The sequence below is a fragment of the Salvelinus namaycush genome, unplaced genomic scaffold (genome assembly GCF_016432855.1).
Source record: "Salvelinus namaycush isolate Seneca unplaced genomic scaffold, SaNama_1.0 Scaffold335, whole genome shotgun sequence".
NCBI lineage: Eukaryota > Metazoa > Chordata > Actinopteri > Salmoniformes > Salmonidae > Salvelinus > Salvelinus namaycush.
Genome location: NW_024060286.1, coordinates 107,501 through 124,932, shown reverse-complemented (window position 1 = coordinate 124,932; position 17,432 = coordinate 107,501). Strand labels below are relative to the sequence as shown.

The 17,432-nt window shown below is 45.3% G+C and overlaps 1 protein-coding gene across 1 annotated transcript in view; it reads left to right on the top strand.

Annotated features, from left to right (window-relative positions):
- Positions 1-8,783: 8,783 nt before the first annotated feature.
- Positions 8,784-17,432, top strand: part of LOC120040195 (potassium voltage-gated channel subfamily KQT member 1-like) — a gene marked incomplete at its 5' end in the record, with an annotated part of 35,373 nt that continues 26,724 nt past the window's right edge. Inside the window, 2 exon segments of the mRNA XM_038985440.1 lie at positions 8,784-8,802; positions 8,805-8,821. Of these exon segments, the coding sequence (XP_038841368.1) occupies positions 8,784-8,802; positions 8,805-8,821 (36 nt within the window).

The window sequence follows — 17,432 nt, the reverse complement described above, 5'->3', positions numbered from 1 at the left end:
CTCGTTACACAATAAGGATCTGCCCTCCGCTGTGCCAAGCAACTCTGTTACACAATAAGGATCTGATATGTGGAGAAATGCAGTAACATTTTGGGTTTGGCCTACTGGCAAGTAACCAAAAAGCATAAATGTATCCACTGATTCCTAATTGGCTGACTGATTCATCAATCGTCCCCTTCTCAGTGTAAGCATTCTGTCTCCCATGGCATCACCCAGGTGGGTGTTACACTTTGGCAGTAAATAACAAAAATATCCTACTGAATTACCCAAACCTGACTGTAAACATGAGGAGGACTGGTCACCTCTCAGAGCCTGGTTCCTCTCTAGGTTTCTTTTACAGTTACATTTACATACATTCTTCCCAGGTTTCTGCCTTCTAGGGAGTTCTTCCTAGCCACTGGGCATTGCTTGCTCTTTGAAGATTCAGGCTGGGTTTCTGTAAAGCACGTTGTGACAACTGCTGGTGTAAAATGGGCTTCATAAAATAAATTAAATTGAGAGCATGTTGCTGTTCCAACTCACCACCCAGAAGAGAGTGTCAGAGCCTGGTACTGCCCTATAGTAGAGTATATAATAATATGATAACTCACCACCCAGAAGAGAGTGTCAGAGCCTGGTACTGCCCTATAGAGAGTAATAATAATATAATAACTCACCACCCAGAAGAGATTCTGGGTGGTGAGTTATTATATTATTATTACTCTACTATAGGGCAGTACCAGGCTCTGACACTCTCTTCTGGTGGTGAGTTATTATATACTCTACTATAGGCAGTACCAGGCTCTGACACTCTCTTCTGGGTGGTGAGTTATTATATTATTATATACTCTACTATAGGGCAGTACCAGGCTCTGACACGCTCTTCTGGGTGGTGAGTTATTATATACTCTACTATAGGGTAGTACCAGGCTCTGACACTCTCTTTTGGGTGGTGAGTTATTATATTATTATATACTCTACTATAGGGCAGTACCAGGCTCTGACACGCTCTTCTGGGTGGTGAGTTATTATATTATTATATACTCTACTATAGGGCAGTACCAGGCTCTGACACTCTCTTCTGGGTAGTGAGTTATTGTATTATTATATACTTCACTATAGGGTAGTACCAGGCTCTGACACTCTCTTCTGGGTGGTGAGTTATTATATACTCTACTATAGGGCAGTACCAGGCTCTGACACTCTCTTCTGGGTGGTGAGTTATTATATTATTATATACTCTACTATAGGGCAGTACCAGGCTCTGACACTCTTCTGGGTGGTGAGTTATTATATACTCTACTATAGGGCAGTACCAGGCTCTGACACTCTCTTCTGGGTGGTGAGTTATTATATTATTATATACTCTACTATAGGGTAGTACCAGGCTCTGACACTCTCTTCTGGGTAGTGAGTTATTGTATTATTATATACTCTACTATAGGGTAGTACCAGGCTCTGACACTCTCTTCTGGGTGGTGAGTTATTATATACTCTACTATAGGGTAGTACCAGGCTCTGACACTCTCTTCTGGGTGGTGAGTTATTATATTATTATATACTCTACTATAGGGTAGTACCAGGCTCTGACACTCTTCTGGGTGGTGAGTTATTATATTATTATATACTCTACTATAGGGCAGTACCAGGCTCTGACACTCTCTTCTGGGTGGTGAGTTATTATATACTCTACTATAGGGTAGTACCAGGCTCTGACACTCTCTTCTGGGTGGTGAGTTATTATATTATTATATACTCTACTATAGGGTAGTACCAGGCTCTGACACTCTCTTCTGGGTGGTGAGTTATTATATACTCTACTATAGGGCAGTACCAGGCTCTGACACTCTCTTCTGGGTGGTGAGTTATTATATTATTATATACTCTACTATAGGGCAGTACCAGGCTCTGACACTCTCTTCTGGGTGGTGAGTTATTATATACTCTACTATAGGGTAGTACCAGGCTCTGACACTCTCTTCTGGGTGGTGAGTTATTATATACTCTACTATAGGGCAGTACCAGGCTCTGACACTCTCTTCTGGGTGGTGAGTTATTATATACTCTACTATAGGGTAGTACCAGGCTCTGACACTCTCTTCTGGGTGGTGAGTTATTATATTATTATATACTCTACTATAGGGTAGTACCAGGCTCTGACACTCTCTTTTGGGTGGGGAGTTATTATATTATTATATACTCTACTATAGGGCAGTACCAGGCTCTGACACTCTCTTCTGGGTGGTGAGTTATTATATACTCTACTATAGGGCAGTACCAGGCTCTGACACTCTCTTCTGGGTGGTGAGTTATTATATACTCTACTATAGGGTAGTACCAGGCTCTGACACTCTCTTCTGGGTGGTGAGTTATTATATTATTATATACTCTACTATAGGGTAGTACCAGGCTCTGACACTCTCTTCTGGGTGGTGAGTTATTATATTATTATATACTCTACTATAGGGCAGTACCAGGCTCTGACACTCTCTTCTGGGTGGTGAGTTATTATATACTCTACTATAGGGCAGTACCAGGCTCTGACACTCTCTTCTGGGTGGTGAGTTATTATATTATTATATACTCTACTATAGGGCAGTACCAGGCTCTGACACTCTCTTCTGGGTGGTGAGTTATTATATACTCTACTATAGGGCAGTACCAGGCTCTGACACTCTCTTCTGGGTGGTGAGTTATTATATTATTATATACTCTACTATAGGGCAGTACCAGGCTCTGACACGCTCTTCTGGGTGGTGAGTTATTATATACTCTACTATAGGGTAGTACCAGGCTCTGACACTCTCTTTTGGGTGGTGAGTTATTATATTATTATATACTCTACTATAGGGCAGTACCAGGCTCTGACACGCTCTTCTGGGTGGTGAGTTATTATATTATTATATACTCTACTATAGGGCAGTACCAGGCTCTGACACTCTCTTTTGGGTGGTGAGTTATTATATTATTATATACTCTACTATAGGGTAGTACCAGGCTCTGACACTCTCTTCTGGGTGGTGAGTTATTATATACTCTACTATAGGGTAGTACCAGGCTCTGACACTCTCTTCTGGGTGGTGAGTTATTATATTATTATATACTCTACTATAGGGTAGTACCAGGCTCTGACACTCTCTTCTGGGTGGGGAGTTATTATATACTCTACTATAGGGCAGTACCAGGCTCTGACACTCTTCTGGGTGGTGAGTTATTATATTATTATATACTCTACTATAGGGCAGTACCAGGCTCTGACACTCTCCTCTGGGTGGGGAGTTATTATATACTCTACTATAGGGTAGTACCAGGCTCTGACACTCTCTTCTGGGTGGTGAGTTATTATATTATTATATACTCTACTATAGGGCAGTACCAGGCTCTGACACTCTCCTCTGGGTGGGGAGTTATTATATACTCTACTATAGGGTAGTACCAGGCTCTGACACTCTCTTCTGGGTGGTGAGTTATTATATTATTATATACTCTACTATAGGGCAGTACCAGGCTCTGACACTCTCTTCTGGGTGGTGAGTTATTATATTATTATATACTCTACTATAGGGTAGTACCAGGCTCTGACACTCTCTTCTGGGTGGTGAGTTATTATATACTCTACTATAGGGTAGTACCAGGCTCTGACACTCTCTTCTGGGTGGTGAGTTATTATATTATTATATACTCTACTATAGGGCAGTACCAGGCTCTGACACTCTCTTCTGGGTGGTGAGTTATTATATACTCTACTATAGGGTAGTACCAGGCTCTGACACTCTCTTCTGGGTGGTGAGTTATTATATTATTATATACTCTACTATAGGGTAGTACCAGGCTCTGACACTCTCTTCTGGGTGGTGAGTTATTATATTATTATATACTCTACTATAGGGCAGTACCAGGCTCTGACACTCTCTTCTGGGTGGTGAGTTATTATATTATTATATACTCTACTATAGGGCAGTACCAGGCTCTGACACTCTCTTCTGGGTGGTGAGTTATTATATTATTATATACTCTACTATAGGGCAGTACCAGGCTCTGACACTCTCTTCTGGGTGGTGAGTTATTATATTATTATATACTCTACTATAGGGCAGTACCAGGCTCTGACACTCTCTTCTGGGTGGTGAGTTATTATATTATTATATACTCTACTATAGGGCAGTACCAGGCTCTGACACTCTCTTCTGGGTGGTGAGTTATTATATACTCTACTATAGGGTAGTACCAGGCTCTGACACTCTCTTCTGGGTGGTGAGTTATTATATTATTATATACTCTACTATAGGGTAGTACCAGGCTCTGACACTCTCTTCTGGGTGGTGAGTTATTATATTATTATATACTCTACTATAGGGCAGTACCAGGCTCTGACACTCTCTTCTGGGTGGTGAGTTATTATATTATTATATACTCTACTATAGGGCAGTACCAGGCTCTGACACTCTCTTCTGGGTGGTGAGTTATTATATTATTATATACTCTACTATAGGGTAGTACCAGGCTCTGACACTCTCTTCTGGGTGGTGAGTTATTATATTATTATATACTCTACTATAGGGCAGTACCAGGCTCTGACACTCTCTTCTGGGTGGTGAGTTATTATATACTCTACTATAGGGTAGTACCAGGCTCTGACACTCTCTTCTGGGTGGTGAGTTATTATATTATTATATACTCTACTATAGGGTAGTCCCAGGCTCTGACACACTCTTCTGGGTGGTGAGTTATTATATACTCTACTATAGGGTAGTACCAGGCTCTGACACTCTCTTCTGGGTGGTGAGTTATTATATTATTATATACTCTACTATAGGGCAGTACCAGGCTCTGACACTCTCTTCTGGGTGGTGAGTTATTATATTATTATATACTCTACTATAGGGCAGTACCAGGCTCTGACACTCTCTTCTGGGTGGTGAGTTATTATATTATTATATACTCTACTATAGGGCAGTACCAGGCTCTGACACTCTCTTCTGGGTGGTGAGTTATTATATTATTATATACTCTATTATAGGGTAGTACCAGGCTCTGACACTCTCTTCTGGGTGGTGAGTTATTATATTATTATATACTCTACTATAGGGCAGTACCAGGCTCTGACACTCTCTTCTGGGTGGTGAGTTATTATATACTCTACTATAGGGTAGTACCAGGCTCTGACACTCTCTTCTGGGTGGTGAGTTATTATATTATTATATACTCTACTATAGGGCAGTACCAGGCTCTGACACTCTCTTCTGGGTGGTGAGTTATTATATTATTATATACTCTACTATAGGGCAGTACCAGGCTCTGACACTCTCTTCTGGGTGGTGAGTTATTATATTATTATATACTCTATTATAGGGTAGTACCAGGCTCTGACACTCTCTTCTGGGTGGTGAGTTATTATATTATTATATACTCTATTATAGGGTAGTACCAGGCTCTGACACTCTCTTCTGGGTGGTGAGTTATTATATTATTATATACTCTACTATAGGGCAGTACCAGGCTCTGACACTCTCTTCTGGGTGGTGAGTTATTATATTATTATATACTCTATTATAGGGTAGTACCAGGCTCTGACACTCTCTTCTGGGTGGTGAGTTATCATATTATTATATACTCTACTATAGGGTAGTACCAGGCTCTGACACTCTCTTCTGGGTGGTGAGTTATTATATACTCTACTATAGGGTAGTACCAGGCTCTGACACTCTCTTCTGGGTGGTGAGTTATTATATTATTATATACGCTACTATAGGGCAGTACCAGGCTCTGACACTCTCTTCTGGGTGGTGAGTTATTATATTATTATATACTCTACTATAGGGCAGTACCAGGCTCTGACACTCTCTTCTGGGTGGTGAGTTATTATATTATTATATACTCTACTATAGGGCAGTACCAGGCTCTGACACTCTCTTCTGGGTGGTGAGTTATTATATTATTATATACTCTACTATAGGGCAGTACCAGGCTCTGACACTCTCTTCTGGGTGGTGAGTTATTATATTATTATATACTCTACTATAGGGCAGTACCAGGCTCTGACACTCTCTTCTGGGTGGTGAGTTATTATATTATTATATACTCTACTATAGGGTAGTACCAGGCTCTGACACTCTCTTCTGGGTGGTGAGTTATTATATTATTATATACTCTACTATAGGGCAGTACCAGGCTCTGACACTCTCTTCTGGGTGGTGAGTTATTATATACTCTACTATAGGGCAGTACCAGGCTCTGACACTCTCTTCTGGGTGGTGAGTTATTATATTATTATATACTCTACTATAGGGTAGTACCAGGCTCTGACACTCTCTTCTGGGTGGTGAGTTATTATATACTCTACTATAGGGCAGTACCAGGCTCTGACACTCTCTTCTGGGTGGTGAGTTATTATATTATTATATACTCTACTATAGGGTAGTACCAGGCTCTGACACTCTCTTCTGGGTGGTGAGTTATTATATTATTATATACTCTACTATAGGGCAGTACCAGGCTCTGACACTCTCTTCTGGGTGGTGAGTTATTATATTATTATATACTCTACTATAGGGTAGTACCAGGCTCTGACACTCTCTTCTGGGTGGTGAGTTATTATATACTCTACTATAGGGTAGTACCAGGCTCTGACACTCTCTTCTGGGTGGTGAGTTATTATATTATTATATACTCTACTATAGGGCAGTACCAGGCTCTGACACTCTCTTCTGGGTGGTGAGTTATTATATACTCTACTATAGGGTAGTACCAGGCTCTGACACTCTCTTCTGGGTGGTGAGTTATTATATTATTATATACTCTACTATAGGGTAGTACCAGGCTCTGACACTCTCTTCTGGGTGGTGAGTTATTATATTATTATATACTCTACTATAGGGCAGTACCAGGCTCTGACACTCTCTTCTGGGTGGTGAGTTATTATATTATTATATACTCTACTATAGGGCAGTACCAGGCTCTGACACTCTCTTCTGGGTGGTGAGTTATTATATTATTATATACTCTACTATAGGGCAGTACCAGGCTCTGACACTCTCTTCTGGGTGGTGAGTTATTATATTATTATATACTCTACTATAGGGCAGTACCAGGCTCTGACACTCTCTTCTGGGTGGTGAGTTATTATATTATTATATACTCTACTATAGGGCAGTACCAGGCTCTGACACTCTCTTCTGGGTGGTGAGTTATTATATACTCTACTATAGGGTAGTACCAGGCTCTGACACTCTCTTCTGGGTGGTGAGTTATTATATTATTATATACTCTACTATAGGGTAGTACCAGGCTCTGACACTCTCTTCTGGGTGGTGAGTTATTATATTATTATATACTCTACTATAGGGCAGTACCAGGCTCTGACACTCTCTTCTGGGTGGTGAGTTATTATATTATTATATACTCTACTATAGGGCAGTACCAGGCTCTGACACTCTCTTCTGGGTGGTGAGTTATTATATTATTATATACTCTACTATAGGGTAGTACCAGGCTCTGACACTCTCTTCTGGGTGGTGAGTTATTATATTATTATATACTCTACTATAGGGCAGTACCAGGCTCTGACACTCTCTTCTGGGTGGTGAGTTATTATATACTCTACTATAGGGTAGTACCAGGCTCTGACACTCTCTTCTGGGTGGTGAGTTATTATATTATTATATACTCTACTATAGGGTAGTCCCAGGCTCTGACACACTCTTCTGGGTGGTGAGTTATTATATACTCTACTATAGGGTAGTACCAGGCTCTGACACTCTCTTCTGGGTGGTGAGTTATTATATTATTATATACTCTACTATAGGGCAGTACCAGGCTCTGACACTCTCTTCTGGGTGGTGAGTTATTATATTATTATATACTCTACTATAGGGCAGTACCAGGCTCTGACACTCTCTTCTGGGTGGTGAGTTATTATATTATTATATACTCTACTATAGGGCAGTACCAGGCTCTGACACTCTCTTCTGGGTGGTGAGTTATTATATTATTATATACTCTATTATAGGGTAGTACCAGGCTCTGACACTCTCTTCTGGGTGGTGAGTTATTATATTATTATATACTCTACTATAGGGCAGTACCAGGCTCTGACACTCTCTTCTGGGTGGTGAGTTATTATATACTCTACTATAGGGTAGTACCAGGCTCTGACACTCTCTTCTGGGTGGTGAGTTATTATATTATTATATACTCTACTATAGGGCAGTACCAGGCTCTGACACTCTCTTCTGGGTGGTGAGTTATTATATTATTATATACTCTACTATAGGGCAGTACCAGGCTCTGACACTCTCTTCTGGGTGGTGAGTTATTATATTATTATATACTCTATTATAGGGTAGTACCAGGCTCTGACACTCTCTTCTGGGTGGTGAGTTATTATATTATTATATACTCTATTATAGGGTAGTACCAGGCTCTGACACTCTCTTCTGGGTGGTGAGTTATTATATTATTATATACTCTACTATAGGGCAGTACCAGGCTCTGACACTCTCTTCTGGGTGGTGAGTTATTATATTATTATATACTCTATTATAGGGTAGTACCAGGCTCTGACACTCTCTTCTGGGTGGTGAGTTATCATATTATTATATACTCTACTATAGGGTAGTACCAGGCTCTGACACTCTCTTCTGGGTGGTGAGTTATTATATACTCTACTATAGGGTAGTACCAGGCTCTGACACTCTCTTCTGGGTGGTGAGTTATTATATTATTATATACGCTACTATAGGGCAGTACCAGGCTCTGACACTCTCTTCTGGGTGGTGAGTTATTATATTATTATATACTCTACTATAGGGCAGTACCAGGCTCTGACACTCTCTTCTGGGTGGTGAGTTATTATATTATTATATACTCTACTATAGGGCAGTACCAGGCTCTGACACTCTCTTCTGGGTGGTGAGTTATTATATTATTATATACTCTACTATAGGGCAGTACCAGGCTCTGACACTCTCTTCTGGGTGGTGAGTTATTATATTATTATATACTCTACTATAGGGCAGTACCAGGCTCTGACACTCTCTTCTGGGTGGTGAGTTATTATATTATTATATACTCTACTATAGGGTAGTACCAGGCTCTGACACTCTCTTCTGGGTGGTGAGTTATTATATTATTATATACTCTACTATAGGGCAGTACCAGGCTCTGACACTCTCTTCTGGGTGGTGAGTTATTATATACTCTACTATAGGGCAGTACCAGGCTCTGACACTCTCTTCTGGGTGGTGAGTTATTATATTATTATATACTCTACTATAGGGTAGTACCAGGCTCTGACACTCTCTTCTGGGTGGTGAGTTATTATATACTCTACTATAGGGCAGTACCAGGCTCTGACACTCTCTTCTGGGTGGTGAGTTATTATATTATTATATACTCTACTATAGGGTAGTACCAGGCTCTGACACTCTCTTCTGGGTGGTGAGTTATTATATTATTATATACTCTACTATAGGGCAGTACCAGGCTCTGACACTCTCTTCTGGGTGGTGAGTTATTATATTATTATATACTCTACTATAGGGCAGTACCAGGCTCTGACACTCTCTTCTGGGTGGTGAGTTATTATATACTCTACTATAGGGTAGTACCAGGCTCTGACACTCTCTTCTGGGTGGTGAGTTATTATATTATTATATACTCTACTATAGGGTAGTACCAGGCTCTGACACTCTCTTCTGGGTGGTGAGTTATTATATTATTATATACTCTACTATAGGGTAGTACCAGGCTCTGACACTCTCTTCTGGGTGGTGAGTTATTATATTATTATATACTCTACTATAGGGTAGTACCAGGCTCTGACACTCTCTTCTGGGTGGTGAGTTATTATATTATTATATACTCTACTATAGGGCAGTACCAGGCTCTGACACTCTCTTCTGGGTGGTGAGTTATCATATTATTATATACTCTACTATAGGGCAGTACCAGGCTCTGACACTCTCTTCTGGGTGGTGAGTTGGAACAGCAACATGCTCTTAGTTTAATGTATTTTATGAAGCTCATTTTACATCAGCAGTTGTCACAAAGTGCTTCACAGAAACCCAGCCCGAATCTTCAAAGAGCAAGCAATGCCCAGTGGCTAGGAAGAACTCCCTAGAAGGCAGAAACCCTGGAAGAAACCTAGAGAGGAACCAGGCTCTGAGAGGTGACCAGTCCTCCTCATGTTTACAGTCAGGTTTGGGTAATTCAGTAGGATATTTTTGTTATTTACTGCCAAAGTGTAACACCCACCTGGGTGATGCCATGGGAGACAGAATGCTTACACTGAGAAGGGGACGATTGATGAATCAGTCAGCCAATTAGGAATCAGTGGATACATTTATGCTTTTTGGTTACTTGCCAGTAGGCCAAACCCAAAATGTTACTGCATTTCTCCACAATATTCAGATCCTTATTGTGTAACAGAGTTGCTTGGCCAGCGGAGGGCAGATCCTTATTGTGTAACAGAGTTGCTAGGCCAGCAGAGGACAGATCCTTATTGTGTAACACAGTTGATAGGCCAGCGGAGGGCAGATCCTTATTGTGTAACAGAGTTGCTAAGCCAGCAGAGGGCAGATCCTTATTGTGTAACAGAGTTATTAGGCCAGCGGAGGGCAGATCCTTATTGTGTAACAGAGTTGCTAAGCCAGCAGAGGGCAGATCCTTATTGTGTAACAGAGTTATTAGGCCAGCAGAGGGCAGATCCTTATTGTGTAACAGAGTTGCTAAGCCAGCAGAGGGCAGATCCTTATTGTGTAACAGAGTTATTAGGCCAGCGGAGGGCAGATCCTTATTGTGTAACAGAGATGATAGGCCAGCAGAGGACAGATCCTTATTGTGTAACAGAGTTATTAGGCCAGCGGAGGACAGATCCTTACTGTGTAACAGAGTTGCTAGGCCAGCAGAGAGCAGTAGTGGTCTATTTTCTCTCTACACTATAGAAAGGTCATTCTTCCTATGACAGTCTTCTCTCTTCCCATCCGCCAAAACCTTCAGCACAACATGCATGGTCAGATAGCTATCCCAAACATCAAACATCAAACCTTACCCTAATCTCCAGCCATACCAGGCCCCTAACACCAAACCTGACCCTAAACTCCAGCCATACCAGGCCCCTAACACCTAACCTGACCCTAAACTCCAGCCATACCAGACCCCTAACACCAAACCTGACCCTAAACTCCAGCCATACCAGTCCCCTAACACCAAACCTGACCCTAAACTCCAGCCATACCAGGCCCCTAACACCTAACCTGACCCTAAACTCCAGCCATACCAGACCCCTAACACCAAACCTGACCCTAAACTCCAGCCATACCAGGCCCCTAACACCTAACCTGACCCTAAACTCCAGCCATACCAGGCCCCTAACACCAAACCTGACCCTAAACTCCAGCCATACCAGGCCCCTAACACCTAACCTGACCCTAAACTCCAGCCATACCAGACCCCTAACACCAAACCTGACCCTAAACTCCAGCCATACCAGTCCCCTAACACCAAACCTGACCCTAAACTCCAGCCATACCAGGCCCCTAACACCTAACCTGACCCTAAACTCCAGCCATACCAGACCCCTAACACCAAACCTGACCCTAAACCCCAGCCATACCAGACCCCTAACACCAAACCTGACCCTAAACTCCAGCCATACCAGTCCCCTAACACCAAACCTGACCCTAAACTCCAGCCATACCAGGCCCCTAACACCTAACCTGACCCTAAACTCCAGCCATACCAGGCCCCTAACACCAAACCTGACCCTAAACTCCAGCCATACCAGGCCCCTAACACCAAACCTGACCCTAAACTCCAGCCATACCAGCCCCCTAACACCTAACCTGACCCTAAACTCCAGCCATACCAGGCCCCTAACACCAAACCTGACCCTAAACTCCAGCCATACCAGGCCCCTAACACCAAACCTGACCCTAAACTCCAGCCATACCAGGCCCCTAACACCAAACCTGACCCTAAACTCCAGCCATACCAGGCCCCTAACACCTAACCTGACCCTAAACTCCAGCCATACCAGGCCCCTAACACCTAACCTGACCCTAAACTCCAGCCATACCAGGCCCCTAACACCAAACCTGACCCTAAACCCCAGCCATACCAGACCCCTAACACCAAACCTGACCCTAAACTCCAGCCATACCAGGCCCCTAACACCTAACCTGACCCTAAACTCCAGCCATACCAGGCCCCTAACACCAAACCTGACCCTAAACTCCAGCCATACCAGGCCCCTAACACCTAACCTGACCCTAAACTCCAGCCATATCAGACCCCTAACACCAAACCTGACCCTAAACTCCAGCCATACCAGGCCCCTAACACCTAACCTGACCCTAAACTCCAGCCATACCAGGCCCCTAACACCAAACCTGACCCTAAACTCCAGCCATACCAGGCCCCTAACACCAAACCTTACCCTAAACTCCAGCCATACCAGGCCCCTAACACCTAACCTGACCCTAAACCCCAGCCATACCAGGCCCCTAACACCTAACCTGACCCTAAACCCCAGCCATACCAGGCCCCTAACACCTAACCTGACCCTAAACCCCAGCCATACCAGGCCCCTAACACCTAACCTGACCCTAAACTCCAGCCATACCAGCCCCCTAACACCTAACCTGACCCTAAACTCCAGCCATACCAGGCCCCTAACACCAAACCTGACCCTAAACTCCAGCCATACCAGTCCCCTAACACCAAACCTGACCCTAAACTCCAGCCATACCAGGCCCCTAACACCTAACCTGACCCTAAACTCCAGCCATACCAGGCCCCTAACACCTAACCTGACCCTAAACTCCAGCCATACCAGGCCCCTAACACCAAACCTGACCCTAAACTCCAGCCATACCAGGCCCCTAACACCTAACCTGACCCTAAACTCCAGCCATACCAGACCCCTAACACCTAACCTGACCCTAAACTCCAGCCATACCAGGCCCCTAACACCTAACCTGACCCTAAACTCCAGCCATACCAGGCCCCTAACACCAAACCTGACCCTAAACTCCAGCCATACCAGGCCCCTAACACCAAACCTGACCCTAAACTCCAGCCATACCAGTCCCCTAACACCAAACCTGACCCTAAACCCCAGCCATACCAGGCCCCTAACACCTAACCTGACCCTAAACTCCAGCCATACCAGACCCCTAACACCTAACCTGACCCTAAACTCCAGCCATACCAGACCCCTAACACCAAACCTGACCCTAAACTCCAGCCATACCAGACCCCTAACACCAAACCTGACCCTAAACTCCAGCCATACCAGGCCCCTAACACCTAACCTGACCCTAAACTCCAGCCATACCAGTCCCCTAACACCAAACCTGACCCTAAACTCCAGCCATACCAGGCCCCTAACACCTAACCTGACCCTAAACTCCAGCCATACCAGGCCCCTAACACCTAACCTGACCCTAAACTCCAGCCATACCAGGCCCCTAACACCAAACCTGACCCTAAACTCCAGCCATACCAGACCCCTAACACCAAACCTGACCCTAAACTCCAGCCATACCAGGCCCCTAACACCTAACCTGACCCTAAACTCCAGCCATACCAGGCCCCTAACACCTAACCTGACCCTAAACTCCAGCCATACCAGGCCCCTAACACCAAACCTGACCCTAAACTCCAGCCATACCAGGCCCCTAACACCAAACCTGACCCTAAACTCCAGCCATACCAGGCCCCTAACACCTAACCTGACCCTAAACTCCAGCCATACCAGACCCCTAACACCAAACCTGACCCTAAACTCCAGCCATACCAGACCCCTAACACCAAACCTGACCCTAAACTCCAGCCATACCAGGCCCCTAACACCTAACCTGACCCTAAACTCCAGCCATACCAGTCCCCTAACACCAAACCTGACCCTAAACTCCAGCCATACCAGGCCCCTAACACCTAACCTGACCCTAAACTCCAGCCATACCAGGCCCCTAACACCTAACCTGACCCTAAACTCCAGCCATACCAGGCCCCTAACACCAAACCTGACCCTAAACTCCAGCCATACCAGACCCCTAACACCAAACCTGACCCTAAACTCCAGCCATACCAGGCCCCTAACACCTAACCTGACCCTAAACTCCAGCCATACCAGTCCCCTAACACCAAACCTGACCCTAAACTCCAGCCATACCAGGCCCCTAACACCAAACCTGACCCTAAACTCCAGCCATACCAGGCCCCTAACACCTAACCTGACCCTAAACTCCAGCCATACCAGGCCCCTAACACCTAACCTGACCCTAAACTCCAGCCATACCAGGCCCCTAACACCTAACCTGCATTTGACATTGTATTTCATCTTCACCCTTGTCTGATTCCTCGCCCTATCCTTCTGTCTAAAGACCATTTCATTCTTTAAGTCTCATTTTAGGGAATAATACTGTAATGACAATAGTTGATTGGATGGAAGCGCTCTTCATTGTATGAGGGAAACTCATTCACATTCATCACCAATATGTAGCATCCACCTGGATGGGTCTGCATAGCCATAGTCAAAATGATATTATTTGTGAACCAAAATAACTGTGAAATTTGTCCATGCTCACAGATCTGTGTTGACATACATACGCATCCCTAAATGTGACGTCAGCCAAAGCAACTCTGAATGTTTAAACCCATCCAGACCCTGACCCTAAATCCTTCCCTCAAACCTAGACACCACTGACCAGCTGCTGAGTTAAACAGCTCTTGTGTTTGTATGCTTAGTCTGGCTGACAGATCCCTTCTGCAGTCAGAGGAACGGAGACAAAGGAGAGGAAAGAGGGGGACTGCGCTTGAGAGTCGTCCTAGAGGAGAAAGAAAGAGGGGAAAGAGAGAGAGAACGAGGGATTAGGGTTAGACGGGAGCGGGGTCGGAGTGTGGGGGCCACAAGGGCACGCACACGCAGGTTGAAAGTTCACCTCAGCCAGTGTCTAACAGGATTAAATGATGCTGTCCACTCATCAGGACGACGCCCAGAATTACAGATTAATCTGCGCCCGCAGAGGTGGGATTAGCAGGGTCCCTAACTAGAGAGGCCCTTCTGTTTGCCAGGGGCCCTAACTAGAGAGGCCCTTCTGTTTGCCAGTGGCCCTAACTAGAGAGGCCCTTCTGTTTGCCAGTGGCCCTAACTAGAGAGGCCCTTCTGTTTGCCAGTGGCCCTAACTAGAGGCCCTTCTGTTTGCCAGGGGCCCTAACTAGAGAGGCCCTTCTGTTTGCCAGGGGTTCTAACTAAAGAGGCCCTTCTGTTTGCCAGGGGCCCTAACTAGAGAGGCCCTTCTGTTTGCCAGGGGCCCTAACTAGAGAGGCCCTTCTGTTTGCCAGGGGCTCTAACTAGAGAGGCTCTTCTGTTTGCCAGGGGCCCTAACTAGAGAGGCCCTTCTGTTTGCCAGGGGCTCTAACTAGAGAGGCTCTTCTGTTTGCCAGGGGCCCTAACTAGAGAGGCCCTTCTGTTTGCCAGGGGCTCTAACTAGAGAGGCCCTTCTGTTTGCCAGGGGCCCTAACTAGAGAGGCTCTTCTGTTTGCCAGGGGCCCTAACTAGAGAGGCTCTTCTGTTTGCCAGGGGCCCTAACTAGAGAGGCCCTTCTGTTTGCCAGGGGCCCTAACTAGAGAGGCCCTTCTGTTTGCCAGGGGCTCTAACTAGAGAGGCCCTTCTGTTTGCCAGGGGCCCTAACTAGAGAGGCCCTTCTGTTTGCCAGGGGCCCTAACTAAAGAGGCCCTTCTGTTTGCCAGGGGCCCTAACTAGAGAGGCCCTTCTGTTTGCCAGGGGCCCTAACTAAAGAGGCCCTTCTGTTTGCCAGGGGCCCTAACTAGAGAGGCTCTTCTGTTTGCCAGGGGCCCTAACTAGAGAGGCCCTTCTGTTTGCCAGGGGCCCTAACTAAAGAGGCCCTTCTGTTTGCCAGGGGTCCTAACTAGAGAGGCCCTTCTGTTTGCCAGGGGCTCTAACTAGAGAGGCCCTTCTGTTTGCCAGGGGCCCTAACTAGAGAGGCCCTTCTGTTTGCCAGGGGCTCTAACTAGAGAGGCCCTTCTGTTTGCCAGGGGCCCTAACTAGAGAGGCTCTTCTGTTTGCCAGGGGCCCTAACTAGAGAGGCCCTTCTGTTTGCCAGGGGCCCTAACTAGAGAGGCTCTTCTGTTTGCCAGGGGCCCTAACTAGAGAGGCCCTTCTGTTTGCCAGGGGCCCTAACTAGAGAGGCCCTTCTGTTTGCCAGGGGCCCTAACTAGAGAGGCCCTTCTGTTTGCCAGGGGCCCTAACTAGAGAGGCCCTTCTGTTTGCCAGGGGCCCTAACTAGAGAGGCCCTTCTGTTTGCCAGGGGCTCTAACTAGAGAGGCCCTTCTGTTTGCCAGGGGCCCTAACTAGAGAGGCCCTTCTGTTTGCCAGGGGCCCTAACTAGAGAGGCCCTTCTGTTTGCCAGGGGCCCTAACTAGCTCTGCTCGGACAGTTGTCCTTCTTTTGTTTCTCAACTATAGGAAAAATGAAGAAAGAGATGTGTGAGTCGTCCGAACATGAAAGACTGTTTTGAGCAAATTCATGACGCGACCCACTTAATGTTCAACTGATCAGGGACAGTGCTTTTTTCTGTGGCCAGATGTGTCCATATACATATCCCTGGATTTGATTCTTCATTTTTTGTGTCCCTATTTTAGTGCCACATAGTGTCTGACCTCAGTATAACTACGTTAGTAAGTCGGATCAGAAAGGGGCCTATAGGTGGAATGACTGGACCTCAATGCTGATGACCCTGCCCTCCGTCCTCCTCTCTCCTCCCCTCCACTCCCATCCCCACCACAACAACAACAGCTCTTCCTTTGTCTGGTTTGCACCCCAGTGCACGTGAGGTCACCACTTTACTCACTGTTAACAAGGTCCAGTGTAGATTCTCTCTTCCTGGAAGGAGTAACCTAGTGCATCTGTGGCACTTGCGTAATTTTAATTTAACCTTTTATTTAACTAGGCAAGTCAGTTAAGGACAAATTCTTATTTACAATGACGGCCTACCCCGCGGCCAAACCCTCCCCTAACCCGGACAACGCTGGGCCAATTGTGCGCCGCCCTATGGGACTCCCGATCACGGCCGGTTGTGATACAGCCCGGGATCGAACCAGGATCTGTAGTGACGCCCCTAGCACCGTGATGCTGTGCTGTAGACCGCTGCGCCACTCGGGAGCCCTGATACTAACATGTGTTTGCCCAGCGCCAAGACGGAACATATATTGGGCATCTGTCACTCTTAAAAGTCCATTAAAGGTTATTGATTTTGTCTTGGTCTTCTAAATTGCAAAATGCTAAACTTGCCAATTTGAATGGAATTGCATTGGCGTTAATTTCATTTCATTGTTTGATTCATGTCATGCACTGGGAGCCTTTTGGCGTTCATTTCAGTTCATTGTTTGATTCATGTCATGCACTGGGAGCCATTTGCCGTTCATTT